This window comes from Triticum urartu, chromosome 3A (assembly GCF_056163025.1).
Source record: "Triticum urartu cultivar PI428250 chromosome 3A, HENAU_Tu73, whole genome shotgun sequence".
In the NCBI taxonomy this organism is placed as follows: Eukaryota; Viridiplantae; Streptophyta; class Magnoliopsida; order Poales; family Poaceae; genus Triticum; species Triticum urartu.
The window spans coordinates 456,522,888-456,537,658 of NC_141875.1; the positions used below are offsets into that span (position 1 = coordinate 456,522,888).

At 46.8% G+C, this 14,771-nt stretch overlaps 1 protein-coding gene across 2 annotated transcripts; it reads right to left on the reverse strand.

Moving 5' to 3' along the window:
- Nucleotides 1-6,267: 6,267 nt before the first annotated feature.
- Nucleotides 6,268-9,301, reverse strand: LOC125544360 (splicing factor U2af small subunit B-like). 2 transcript variants are annotated; one of them, XM_048708023.2, is made up of 3 exons: nucleotides 9,149-9,269; nucleotides 8,170-8,246; nucleotides 6,268-7,353 (listed from the first exon to the last, which is right to left on the reverse strand). In XM_048708023.2, the coding sequence occupies exon 3, from the start codon at nucleotides 7,321-7,323 to the stop codon at nucleotides 6,478-6,480; it is 846 nt and encodes a 281-aa protein (XP_048563980.1). In that variant the 5' UTR covers nucleotides 7,324-7,353; nucleotides 8,170-8,246; nucleotides 9,149-9,269; the 3' UTR covers nucleotides 6,268-6,477. The 2 variants fall into 2 exon arrangements, with proteins under 2 accessions (XP_048563980.1, XP_048563979.1); XM_048708022.2 differs by lacking the exon at nucleotides 8,170-8,246 and having other exon boundaries at nucleotides 9,149-9,301.
- Between the last annotated feature and the right edge of the window lie 5,470 nt (nucleotides 9,302-14,771).

The following is a 14,771-nucleotide window of genomic DNA, read 5'->3' on the forward strand; positions in this document are numbered from 1 at the left end:
TCACTAGCGATCGGGAATGCAATTGATAATACATTTAAACCAGGGATGAGACAGGTCCTTTCTAATAAATTAAGGTACGACGGGTTGTCGTGTGAGGCTAAGATCAAGACGAGACATGAACACCATTTGCCGCAGTGGGTGTTTGACGATATCAACTCCTGGCTTTGATCCTTTTTTGGGCCAGTAAGGATAAAATCAATGGGGGACAGTGTCTTGTAGCTTGGAACACCATTTGCCGCCCCTATTGCCACGGGGGATTGGAGGTCAAGAATCTCAAGCTGCAAGCGCTCACCCTTCGGGTACGTTGGGAATGGCTCAGGCGAATGGATGATGAGCGACCATGGCAGGGTCTGAAGATCGTGCCTGATAAAGAGACCAGGGAGGTGTTCGACAGCCTAGTATCCATCTCGGTCGGCGATGGTAAGAAAATTCTCTTCTGGCGTGATCGTTGGATCAACGGGCGTGCGGTGGCTGACATAGCCCCATCCATCCTGGCAATTGTGCCAACTCGCACCCAAAACATGCGTACGGTGTATCAGGCCTTGGGGAGCAGAAGATGGGAGAGGGATGTCCCGGAGGAGCTAAACTTCACTGTGCATATGCAGTTGTACCTCCTCCAACAGGCAATTTCCCTCGTCGATAGGGAGGAGGGGCGGCCAGATATCTTCACATGGTCGTCCGACAGGTCGGGAGCATATTCGGCGAACTCCACCTACAAAAGTTTGTGCTTGGGCCTCACTTATTCCCAGTCGGCGCCCCTCATTTGGAAGACTTGGGCACCATTGAAGTGCAAGATCTTCATCTGGTTAGCCTCTTAGTACAGAGTATGGACCTCGGACCACTGGACACGGCATGGATTGCAAGACGAGACTTCTCCCTGTTTCACTTGTCTCCAAGACGAGGACAAAGTGGACCACATCCTAATACAATGCACGTATGCTAGAGAGGTGTGGCATCTGGTCTTGGGTCACTTTACGTTGAACATCGCTCCCCCGTCAGTACTCTCCACCCAATACAATGGTGGGAGGAGGCTAGAAACGCCCTCCCAAGGGCTGAGAGGAAAGGCTTCGACTCCTTGTTCATGATGACGACCTAGGCTGTTTGGAAGCAGAGGAACGCTTGGGTATTTGACAGGGTAATGTTGGGGAGCGCAGTAATTTCAAAAATTTCCTACGCACACGCAAGATCCATCTAGGTGATGCATCACAATGAGAGGGGAAGAGTATGTCTACGTACCCTCATAGACCGAAAGCGGAAGCGTTATGAAACGCGGTTGATGTAGTCGAACGTCTTCGTGATCCAACCGATCAAGCACCAAACGCACGGCACCTCCGCGATCTGCACACGTTCAGCTCGGTGACATCCCTCGTACTCTTGATCCAGTTGAGGTCGAGGGAGAGTTTCCTCAGCACGATGGCGTGATGACGGTGATGATGAAGTTACCGACGCAGGGCTTTGCCTAGGCACTACAACGATATGACCGAGGTGAAATTTTGTGGAGGGGGGCACCGCACACGGCTAAACAATCAACTTGTGTGTATATGGGGTGCCCCCATCCCCCGTATATAAAGGGGGAGGAGAGGGCTGGCCTAGGAGGAGGCGCGCCCACGGCGGGGCAATCCTACTCCAAGTAGGTTTGCCCCCCCCCCTCTCCTTTCCTATTCCTACTAGGAGAAGGAGGAAGGAGAAGGAGAGGATAAGGAAGGGGGGGCGCGGCCCCCCAAACCCTAAACCAATTCGGTTTGGGCCTAGGGAGGCGCGCCCCACCACTTGCGTGCTGCCCTCTTTCTCCACTAGGGCCCATTAAGGCCCATTGACTCCCGGGGGGTGGTTTCCAGTAACCTCCCGATACTCCAGAAAATGCCCGAACTCATCCGGAACCATTCCAGTGTCCAAACATAGCCTTCCAATATATCGATCTTTATGTCTCGACCATTTCAAGACTCCTCGTCGTGTCCGTGATCACATCCGGGACTCCGAACTACCTTCGTACATCAAAACACATAATACTGATCGTCATCGAACGTTAAGCGTGCGGACCCTACGGATTCGAGAACTATGTAGACATGACCGAGACTCACTTCCGGTCAATAACCAATAGCGGAACCTGGATGCTCATATTGGTTCCTACATATTCTACGAAGATCTTTATCGGTCAAACTGCATAACAACATACGTTGTTCCCTTTGTCATTGGTATGTTACTTGCCCGAGATTCGATCGTCGGTACCTCAATACCTAGTTCAATCTCGTTACTGGCAAGTCTCTTTACTCGTTCTGTAATGCATCATCCCGCAATGAACTCATTAGTCACATTGCTTGCAAGGCTTATAGTGATGTGCATTACCGAGGAGGGCCCAGAGATACCTCTCCGATACACGGAGTGACAAATCCTAATCTTGATCTATGCCAACTCAACAAACACCATCGGAGACACATGTAGAGCATCTTTATAGTCACCCAGTTACGTTGTGACGTTTGATAGCACACTAAGTGTTCCTTCGGTATTCAGGAGTTGCATAATCTCATAGTCATAGGAACATGTATAATTTATGGAGAAAGCAATAGCAATAAACTAAACGATCATAGTGTTAAGCTAATGGATGGGTCAAGTCAATCACATCATTCTCTAATGATGTGATCCCGTTGATCAAATGACGACTCTTGTCCATGACTAGGAAACTTAACCATCTTTGTTTAACGAGCTAGTCTAGTAGAGGCATACTAGTAACACTCTGTTTGTCTATGTATTCACACATGTATTAAGTTTCCGGTTAATATAATTCTAGCATGAATAATAAACATTTATCATGATATAAGGAAATATAAATAACAACTTTATTATTCCCTTTAGGGCATATTTCCTTCGGGTAAATTAGCAGCTGCAGCCTCTGCAATTGAAGGCGCAAATCATGATGAAACTAAGGAATGGAGGGTCGCTGGAGTAGGAGGTCTTAATCGTCTAGCGAGAGAGTAGCTTTAGGTTTTTGTAGGTGTGGGTGCTGGTGTTTGATCGAAACCTGTTCGCAGCCTCTTTGATTTTCTTGTAAATTGCTTTGTTTCCTTCTATAAAAAGATGGTACGCTATTGACGTATTCTCGAAAAAAAAAGACGAGACACGAATTGGACCGAGATCGTCAACTGAGGCGATGATATTCGAAGTACACTACATATGTCAAATGGAGGAGGTGCTCTAAGTACATTACATATGTCACAAGCAAATGTTGTTGCTTGTTCTTGAAAAGAGGTGGTAGTCCCTCCGATCCAAAAAAAATTATCCTGGTTTCGTTCAGCTTTAGTTCAAATTTGAACTTACGACATGGCACTTTTTTTCATTAGATGGAGTATTATTTTTCTGTGTGAACACTCTATTACTTTTGCATCCAGTCATGCGACTATTAAGATGGGTCAAAGACAATGGATGGTTGTCGTACATCATATGCTGACAGGGAACAATCTTATTTCTAATAAAAACATTAACTTTTGTTTAGGAAATAGACTTTTTTAATTTCCTACACACTACTTCGTTGCAAAAGTGTTAATAACAAATGTATACAAAATCATTAGTGTTGATTGGTTGTCTGCTTAGTGTGCAGTTTGGTAAATAGTTTCACACCTACTAATTGTGGTAGGAATTTAGGTGGCATAGCTCATAATGGATATATTATTAAACCTTTAGGGTTTGCTTCAAAGGTGCCCAGCCTATACACTTGCATGGTATTTTTTAACTCTCGCCCTTGTTTCATAAAATGGTCCAATAACAGAGTTGGTATTTGTTGGTTGTAATATGTCAAGCCCCATTTGATTAGTGGTTGTCTATCATTATAGACATATAGTACATTATCACTTCTTTTTCTCTTTTCCACCTTTTAGTGGATTGAATAATGAGAACAAAGTGTTTTATGCTACCTTGGCACTTATTTGAAAAGGGTGAGGTGCACAACACAAGCGAGTCGTTGATTTGATAATGTTTACCTTATATTGTCTCCATAGAGGCAAAAAATAATTACATTACAACATTCTAAACATACTGCGTGTATTATTCATGGGTTGGATATGGGTATCTCGTTATCTTTGTATTGAAACTTGTGGTCTTATCTCTCCGATGACCATGCGTTAGTGGCCCCTACGTGGCTTGGTGCGGATTTGTGTGTGCGTGCTACCAACTAGGTGCAACCAACTTATGAATGCTTTGCGTGATTGCCCTTTGGAGGTTCATGTGTGCGTGGAGGCATCTTGAACAGTTGGGTGGTGACCTAGGGAAGAAGTGGTGTGGATGTATGTTGTGGCATAGTCGTGGTAGTCGATGATGGAAATGTTATCAGTTGTGGGTGCATTTCTCCTCATTAGAGGCATTGCCAATGAGTTTGTTTCAACCCCTCGACCATGGCCATCGCATTTGAGTAGCCGGTGCGGTATCCCCTTCCCTTGACATTTGGTATGATGGTGATATATACTGCCCTAGGAGAAAGCCATGCCTGGATAATGGTTGGTGTGACAACGGCAATGTCTGTTATTCCTCTTCCCTGAAGGCACTTTCTAAAAACTCTAGGTGGATGATATGCCTGATGGTGGAGGTCGACATGGGGATGGAGATAGCGGCTTGGTGACAGGGGAGGTGCTTGTAGTGGATGAGCAACATCTAGTTTTGGCATGATTGTTTTAGGCAAATTTTAATTGAATAGTTTCCTGACTGTTAGGATTTTACATGTTTGTCTTCTAATTAATCAACACATCTCCGGAGGTTGATTTTTGGACTAGTTTTTCTTACAAACACGTCCGTTCACTTCTTCATATTATGAAATATTGAGAATACAGTACTCTCTTGAATGAGGTATAGTATGGGAGGCGGCCACTATAATAGGCAACTTAACTACACGAATATTGCATCATTTTCCATTTATATCTCCAAGAAAGAAAATTGGATTGTGTTAAAGAACCGCCCTGCATTTTCGCCTTCCTAGCTGGCCCCTCTCACCCCTCTCTTGCATGCATACAACAACACATAAGCATGATATGAGCAAAGACACTTTTGATTTCATATTTTATAGAAGTTTTATCTCCTAAATTGTTATCTCGGTTGATGATCTGCCTTCATCATTGGTTTTTTTTGCGACGAGATCTTCAAAAGTACATTCCATGTTGACATGTTTCGACAACTTTTTTTCCGTTGGCACTTGTCGGATTACTCCCACCTACTTGCCATGTTATTAGTCACCCAATTGTCAGATTAAACTAACTTGGTTGCCATTGAACATCGATATATACACCACTAAAGATTGGTTCATGGTACTTGTGTTGGTTGATGCATTTTCTTACTTATTATTAACACCTGGATACCCGTCTCCCTAGCTCTACATACTCCCTCCGTTCCGATGAATAAGCCGTACTTCATTTCGTTAAGACAAGACTTTGACCAACAATTACTCTTTTAATATTTGATTTATGTGATACAAAATCGCAATCACAACAAAGTACTTTTAAATATGAATCTGTATTTATAGAGTAACTATTGGTCAAATGCATGTCTTAACGAAATAAAATACATCTTACTTTTAGGAATGGAGGTAGTAACATTGCACTCTTTAAGAACATACAAAATTGTTGTTTCGTAATGACGATAAACAAAATGTGATAGCTGGTAATGACAAAAAAAATCGTTGAAACATATCAACATCTTGTTTCGAAGTCCTCATCGAGCCAAATCCACCGGGAAAGATGGGACACTATTTGGATTAACAGCTTGTGAGGTAAATTATATTAAAATTCAAAAAAAACATGAGGTAGGAGATTCTTGCATGCATGTAAATTCCATTTAAAGAACTTCGTTGTTAAATTGCCATTGGGCAAATTGGTAGAAGAGTTAGAATGCCTGAATTTCCCCCACAAAAATGCCCAGAATTAAGCCGTCCGTGCTCATCTTCTTTATAGAACTATAAGTATACCCCCCTAAATAGACGTCGTCCTCTACGTGCGAGGTTAACAAGAGAAATGTTTAGAGTGATGAAATTCAGAAATCGGCCGGCCTTGGTGTGCCATAGTGGCACATGGCCGTCGATCAAGAGAGAGAAACCGTGGCGTCGCAGGGAACGAACGACCCAGTCTAGGTGGAATCCACCCTAGAGAAGAGAATATCCTCAGCATCGACAGCCTGTCTTATATGATACCACCGATAGCAAGGGCATTCCAATCAAACAGAAGGGAACCAAAGTGCAACCAGCACCGTTCGCACCACTTCCAGGCAGCAAAGTTAGAACAGCCAGCGTCAGAAAAATGGGAAACAACTATAGTACGATTAAGTTCGAAGTAGCTAAAACGTAAGTTTCCGGCAGCACACTAGTGACAATTTCAAAGTCTCAGGGTGAAGTCACCTAAATTACAGGAACAGAAAAGCAAATCAAGCATAGTAGCAACTACAGAACGAAAACCAATATATAGAAGAACAGCACGGGACACACCCAGACGACAGTGGTCACCCTTACTTCGCCTCCCTCTCACGATTCCACTGTTCGATCTTGGCCCTGCGCTCCTCGCTGTTCTCCCTCACAGGGCTTCTTGCACGCCTCGGAGGGCTGCCTCCATACCTACGCCTTCCTCCATCGTCGTGCCTTTCATGCCTGCTGCTCCCACCCCTCCGTCCACCGCCGCCGCCGCCACCACCGCGACGGAAATCATCACGGCCACGATAGTCATCACGGTCACGACGCTCTCTCCTATGGTGTGGGCTTGGGCTGCGGCTCCTTCCTCGTTGCGATCTCCTGTAGCGCCCAAAGAGTTTCTTCCTGAGATCCTTACCTATCTGCTTCACATGCATGAAATTGCAGTGCCCACCACGAGTGCAGGTGTTCTCCTCATACTGCCTGCAGGTCGCTTCACGGAAGTCCGTCACAGGAGAGAAGTCAACAATTATTAGGCGACCAGAGTAAAAGCGTCCCTGAAGGGCGGTATGAGCTGCTGCTGCCTGATCTTCCTCTCTGAACTGGACATACACATTGCCTATCATGTGATCAGAAAGGTTGTCACAGACGTTGAGGGTCTCAATCTCACCAAACTTGCTCAGTTCCTCAAAGATATCCTCATAAAAATCTTCAAAATGCTCCTGCATCTTGCGGGGATCTATCGGCTGGCCTTGAGCATCAACCCCAGGGGTAATCATATCAGGGCGCTGATACATGTTCATGAGCACAATAGTAGGTGATATGGTTGGCCTGTTATGGATGCGAGAGCAGCGATCGCCATGACGACAAGCTCCAATCTTGAAGTAAAATGGACAGTTGACCCTGTCTTTCTCTGTACCAAATATTGAAGCCAAGTGTTCCGCCATTGTTTGATATCAGTCAAGCTGACCACAAGCCTGCAAAGTCAAATGTTTAGTGCACAATCATCAAAACACATGTTAGCAGTGCTCCGGTATGCATAAGGCTCTTAGTCTTTAAAAGAGTAGCACCTTGCATAATCAGCATTTAAATTAACGTCTAAGTGTTTCATAGATTGCTGACCTAAAACTAATTAAACTATAATTTGTTTCAAAACTTATATGGAGTAAAAGTAGACGCGTAACAGCGATCAAAATTTGTGATGTTGCAAGAGCTGCTAGTTGATGCAAGAAAAACAGAAGGGAAAATTGTATATGCCAGATTCTAACCCATGTAATTCTCACCAAAGGAAAATGCCTTGCGCACAACTAGTGTTAAACAGGTGCTATCTATTTCACAAACTGTGTTTCAGATTTTTTCCAAGTGGATGAAGCTATAATAGCACGCCGTACTTTTATTTACTATCTTTAACATTACAGATTGGCAACCAGTAACTTGAAGGACTTCAATTGAGCATTAAGGTTAATTTCTAAGGAGGAGCAGCTAGGGCCTGCAGTACAAAGCATAACACTAATCCATACTGTGTCTTATGACCTAACTCAAAACAGTTAATATTGAAACATGCAGGATATAGAAAATAAATCATATACAGGGTTACAGTGTTTTTCGAATGAAGCCATTATTTGGCCTAAAATCCGAACTGCATTCGGATAGTAAAAAGCAAAGAACGAAACCCTGCAACTGCATAAACAAGGTAAAATTTCAAACCAAGATGCTTAGTGCCTCAGTCCCTGCAACTGCAAAAGAGCCCACAAAACCAAAAGGCACAAACAAAGCAACTTTTTGTGTCGCACATGAATACTTCCTTCTCAGGTAGGCCATGCTATATCCGTCCAAAAAGAATTCTATTTCGTCCATTTAAAAACCTAATCTGCACACCATTTTAGATCATTAAATCGGGGGAAAAAGGTCCAGGAAATATACTACTATCCAGAATAGTACAAAGATGTGGAGCACTTAGAAATATGTATAATAATTACAGCAAAGTACATGCTTAACCCAGAAAGGAGCAAAAAAATGTATATATAAATAACATAATTTGCTGTCATGCTGGGTGAAAATTCTAGTCTCGCATTTCAGAGACTATCACATCCATTAAGTGCCACATATATGAAACGAGCTACAAGATTGGTCCAGTAGTTGGATTCTCAGAGAATTTATTTGAAACTTTGCAAGTTTTTTTACTAATAATACAATAAAATTAGTCATGACCAAATGATAAGCTTCGACATAAAATGATTATGTGATTGAGAAGTTATCTCTTACAGCACCTTGGTGTGCAAGACAGCGCGAGCTGCCAGTACAAAAGAAGCGACACCTCCCAGACAGCTACTGGGCAAGGTTTGTGTGCAAAGCAAAATTATGGCTGTTATCACTAGCAACACAATTGATACATACTGTACTAGTTGCATATCCAGCCATCGAATTTCTGTGTTGCAAAGAAAATAAAATTGATGTGGGGTGGTTCCACCCGCTCGATTTTTCTACCCCACGATTGCACCACCAGACGCAAAGGTATTATCATACCCCCAGCTACATACGCAAAACGAGCGCCTACAACGAGATGAAAATTGAACGGGGTGGCTCGGCACGCGGATTCGCGAGGTCGGGACAAGATCCTCTACACGGATCTAATTTTTCCTACTTCCCCGAATCCAAAATCGAGAGTAGGAATCGGCAGATTCACGGGGTCGAATCGAAAAGAGGTCGCGTCGAGATCTGGTAAAGCGAGGGGGTGAAGGGTTAGGGTTTTAGAGGGGAGGAGACGCGCACCTGTGAAGCGACGAGTCGGAGGAGGGTCGTCGACAGCTGCGCTCGCACCGACGAGAGAGAGAGAGAGAGAGAGAGAGAGAGAGAGAGGGAGGGTGGGGGACGAGCGAACGGCGTTTGTGGGTGGCGGCGCGATGAGGCGTCCCGTCCCTATATACCGCCCACGCTGCCTGGACAGTCCTGTACCGGCCCGATTTATTCGAGTCCCTTGGAGACTCCTGGACCGGCCCGGTTTATTCGACTATGTCGACGGGTCGGACCGTGGGGTTTCGGACAGGATTTAAAGGGCAAAACTTCTATGGGCTTCGATGCGGGGATTCTGCCCACACATTCAAGGGATCGAGCAGCCCACACAGCACGTCCTACCCACTGTCACATGGGGTCCATGTAGTCTTCACACCCCTTGCATGTCTTTTTTTCTTGTGTACATGGGCATCAGGGTTCCCTTGCACGTTTTGTTTGTCCCCTTGTGAGACAAAAAAGCCTGGTACCCCGTTTCAAAAAAAAAAGCCTGGTACCACATGCAGCCAATGAAAACTTCTAAAAAAAGACTCTAATAGTCTTTAGGTTTCATGAACTTCTTTCCAAAATGTGAACACTTTAGACACATGAATACTTTTAAACTTGTATGTATTTGTCAAATGTGTGAACACGTTCGAAGCAATACATGAACATGGTTTGTAACTGTACGGACATTTTTCAAACCCGCAGACATTTTTAAATCATGGACACTTTTTTAAAAATTTATGATCAATTTTTAAAATGTGCGAACATATCATGGAACACTTTATAAAATGTCATGAATATATTTTAAAATGTATGAATATATTTAAAAGAAACAACATGTACATTTTTTGAAATTTCAAGAACATTTTGTAAAATACCTTGTGAAATTACTTGCACATTAATTATTTTTAAAACTTAAGTAAAAAAGCAACACAAATATAAAATAAAAGAAAAATAGCTGGCCAACCTATATTAATTGGTCGCACGAAAATATAAATTAGCAGGCGGGGCAATGCTTTTGGACTCTAAGAATCCTATAGCAACCTGGCGCTGGTCCGCAATGCACCTTGGGGTGTGGAAGGGAGACAGGGGAAACAGTGAGTCTAGAAAATTAATGCTTGAAATCCAGCGATCATTTTACAAACAAATCACTATTTTAAACTTTTTCATATTTTAGCCTGATTTGACCCCTTTCAAAAAAAATCCTGACCTTTTTATGACGCCAACATTCATGACTTTTTGGTTGCATGAAAAACGTCATGGTCCATGTTGTTTGCCCCTCGACAAAACGCCATGGTTTGTGGCATTTCATCCTCTCTCAGAGACGCCAAGTCACACGGGAGAAACTTTAGCATCAAAACGTCATGGACCATGCCGTTTTCCATGCAACCCAAACATCATGGACGTTGGCATCACCAAAAATGGTCATATGAGGATTTTCTTTTAAAAGATGGTTGAGGGAGTCCTGGATTAGGGGGTCTCCGGACAGCCGGACTATATCCTTTGGCCGGACTGTTAGACTATGAAGATACAAGATTGAAGACTTCGTCTCATGTCCGGATGGGACTCTACTTGGCGTGGCAGGCAAGCTAGGCAATACGGATATGTATATCTCCTCCTTTGCAACCGACCTTGTGTAACCCTAGCCCTTTCCGCTGTCTATATAAACCGGAGGGTTTTAGTCCGTAGGACAACATACAATCATACCATAGGCTAGCTTCTAGGGTTTAGCCTCTCCGATCTCGTGGTAGATCAACTCTTGTAATACCCATATCATCAAGAATAAATCAAGCAGGACGTAGGGTTTTACCTCCATCAAGAGGGCCCGAACCTGGGTAAAACATCGTGTCCCCTGCCTCCTGTTACCATCCGCCTTAGACGCACAGTTCGGGACCCCCTACCCGAGATCCGCCGGTTTTGACACCGACATTAGTGCTTTCATTGAGAGTTCCTCTATGTCGTCGCCGTTAGGCTTGATGGCTCCTACGATCATCGATAACGATGCAGTACAGGGTGAGACTTTTCTCCCCGGACAGATCTTTGTGTTCAGCGGCTTCGCACCGCGGGCCAACTCGCTTGGCCATCTGGAGCAGATCGAAAGTTACGCCCCTGGCCACCAGGTCAGATTTGGAAGCTTAAACCACACGGCCGATATCCGCGGAGACTTGATCTTCGACGGATTCGAGCCCCTGCCTTGTGCGTCACACGGTCACGATGAGTACGATTTAACTCTACCATCGGACAGTGTCCAGGAGATCGCACCGGCAGCCGCTCCAACTCTCAATTCGGAGCCAGTTGCGCCGTCCATGGACAGGTGGATGGACCCCGACGCGGAGGCTGTATCCTCAGCGGCGATCGAGCCGAATATCGACCTTACCCTTCACGAGAGCCGTGTTGTAAAACTGTCGGATCCTTCTCCGGCCACGGACTCCGAACCGCTTGCGCTCGTTCCTAACGAATCCAATTGGGCGCCGATCATGGAGTTTACCTCCGCGGATATTTTTCAGCACTCGCCCTTTGGCGACATACTGAACTCATTAAAGTCTCTTTCCTTATCAGGAGGATCCTGGCCGAACCATGTATGGCAGGATTGGGATGCGGGTGACAAAGAAATTCGCCGCCCACCCACCACCCACTTTGTAGCCACTGTCGATGACTTAACCGACATGCTCAACTTCGACTCCGAAAACATCGACGGTATGGACGACGATGCAGGAGACGAACAGGAACCACTGCCCACAGGGCACTGGACGCCCACTGTCGGTGTCAAAACCGGCGGATCTCGGGTAGGGGGTCCCGAACTGTGAGTCAAGGCCAGATGGTAACAGGAGACAAGGGACACAATGTTTTTTACCCAGGTTCGGGCCCTCTCGATGGAGGTAATACCCTACTCCTGCTTGATTAATATTGATGATATGGGTAGTACAAGAGTAGATCTACCACGAGATCAAGGAGGCTAAACCCTAGAAGCTAGCCTATGGTATGATTGTTGTGTATGGAGTTGATTGCCTACGGACTACAACCCTCCGGTTTATATAGACACCGGATAGGGTTAGGGTTACATGGAGTCGGTTACGATGGTAGGAGATCTTGAATATCCGCATCGCCAAGCTTGCCTTCCACGCCAAGGAAAGTCCCATCCGGACACGGGACGAAGTCTTCAATCTTGTATCTTCATAGTCCAGGAGTCCGGCTGAAGGTATAGTCCGGCTACCCGAACACCCCCTAATCCAGGACTCCCTCAGTAGCCCCTGAACCAGGCTTCAATGACGACGAGTCCGGCGTGCAAATTGTCTTCGGCATTGCAAGGCGGGTTCCTCCTCCAAGTCCTTCATAGAAGATTGTAAACACCAAGAGTAGTGTCCGGTTCTGCAAAATAAGTTTCCACATATTGCCATAGAGAGAATAATATTGACACAAATCAGATCTGCCGACGTATTCCGCAGTGCGTCATCACACTACGGCCAAGTCCTTTACTCGAATCGTTTTTTACTTTTCCACCTCAGCATGTTTTGCGAGGCGGTTTCCTTGGCACGTCTTGTCAAAGCAGAGATCGTGTACCCCCTTTACGGGATTCTCATCAATACGGATGTGGGTAATCCAACTGCGCCACTTATCACGGCGCTTGGGAGGCAAGCGAGTTTTACTAGGCAGGTGGGGACGCACAACCGCATCCGCCCATATAAGGGGATAAGGATCCACCTTTTTACCTACGCCTTCTTCCTCCTTTGCCTATCCATCTCCTGCGCACTCGAGCTCCAGCGCCCAAGCCCGCACTTCCCACCTCAACCTTCTCCAGCAATGTCCAGAGCGGGAGGCAAGTGGATGGTCTCCTCCGTCACGGAGGGCCATGTCAAAAAGCTAAGGAAGGCCGGATACTTGTCCAAAGACATCGCGCACCGGCTTCCCGAGGAGGGGCAGCTTCTCCCCACCCCAAGGCCCCATGAGAGGGTAGTATTCCTTCCCCACTTCCTCTGTAGACTGGGTTTTCCACTTCACCCATTCGTCCGGGGGCTCATGTTCTACTATGGCCTGGATTTCCACGATCTGGCCCCGAACTTCATCCTCAACATCTCGGCGTTTATCGTCGTGTGCGAGGCTTTCCTCCACGTCCGCCCCCATTTCGGCCTCTGGCTCAAGACCTTCAACGTCAAGCCCAAGGTGGTGCGCGGCAGCCAGGCGGAGTGCGGAGGCGCCATGGCGGGCAAGATTGCCAACGTCCCGTGGTTCGAGGGCTCCTTCGTAGAGACCCTAAAGGGGTGGCAAGCCGGGTGGTTTTACATCACCGAGCCACGCGATCCGAAATGGATCACAGCCCCCAAGTTCCGATCCGGACCCCCCACGCGGCTCATGTCCTGGAAAGAGACGGGCCTATCATGGGGTAACGAGGAAGAGGTGACCGGACTGAAGACATGCATCCAGTCCCTGGTAAACAAGCCAATCAGGCTTGTAAATGTAGTCCAGGTCATGCTCGTTCGCCGAATCCTCCTGTGTCAACAACGGGACTTTACTCTGTGGGAGTTCGACCCGGCACAGCACCGAACCCTTAACAGGCTCTTCGGCACGACGTATGAAGACGTCTGGAAGGCGCTAATCAAAGGTGCCGAGGCTCCCACATCCGCTTCCGAGGACCGCGGATACAGCTTGCAGCGTCACGCTAGCGAGGTAAGCTATTTTCACCTTTTACAGGATGTTCAGCTTTTTTCATAATTTAACTCTATGCGGGATCTAAACTCCCTTACCTTTGACAGGCTTGGCGGGCGATATCCGGACCGATTAACTGTCCGGCTCCGCTGCCCGAAGACCCGGCCCCAGCTCTACTAGTGAAGCTGCTGGCTCCGGCGCCTTATGTGGTGTCGGAAAAGAAGGCCACGGGGACTCGAAAGAGTTCCCGGCATATGGTGGTGTCGGACTCGTCGTCCGACGAGCCCGAGACGCACCCCTCCCGTGAAGACGAGGAGGAGGAAGAAGAAACCTCCCCCCTCCAGCGGGGGGAGGAAAGAAGAGGAAGGCCGCCCCGGTAGGGGAGGCCGAAGGGTCCACGAAGAGGAAAACCCCTCCGCCGGACTACGCCCCCGACGCCGACGAGGACGAAGAGGAGTGGCCGGACAGGCCAGGCGTCCTGCGAAATTGTAAGTTCGGATATCAGAATAACTCATGATGTTCCTTTGTTGTACAGCTTTCCCTAATGTCGAATGTAATTATGCAGTCCACCCCGGGCCGAACTCAACGAGTCGTCGAGCGGCTCCCTGGATTCATCGGACGTGAACTCAGTTCCGCCCGCTGTCTCCCCCCGCACTGCGGACGACGCCGAAGTGGCGTCGCAACGAGCTCCGGGGCAGGAGGAGGTGGTCCTGGAGGAGCCGCAAGGCGACCTCCCGGACCCCAGGAGTAAAGGGGACAAGACCCCCCAGGGCTCCAAGTCCGGCTTTGTGCCGGACACCGCGCCGGAATCTTCAACAGTTCCGGACCGTGGTAGGCGAACTCCTTCCAAGAGGAGCAAGCCTTCTGAGCCGGCGGCCTCCGTCCAACTGGAGGTGCCAGACAATTTGCTTGAGGTGCTTGACGGCGCCTCCATCGACGAGGAGCACCGTACTATTATGAGTACGGTGATCCAGAA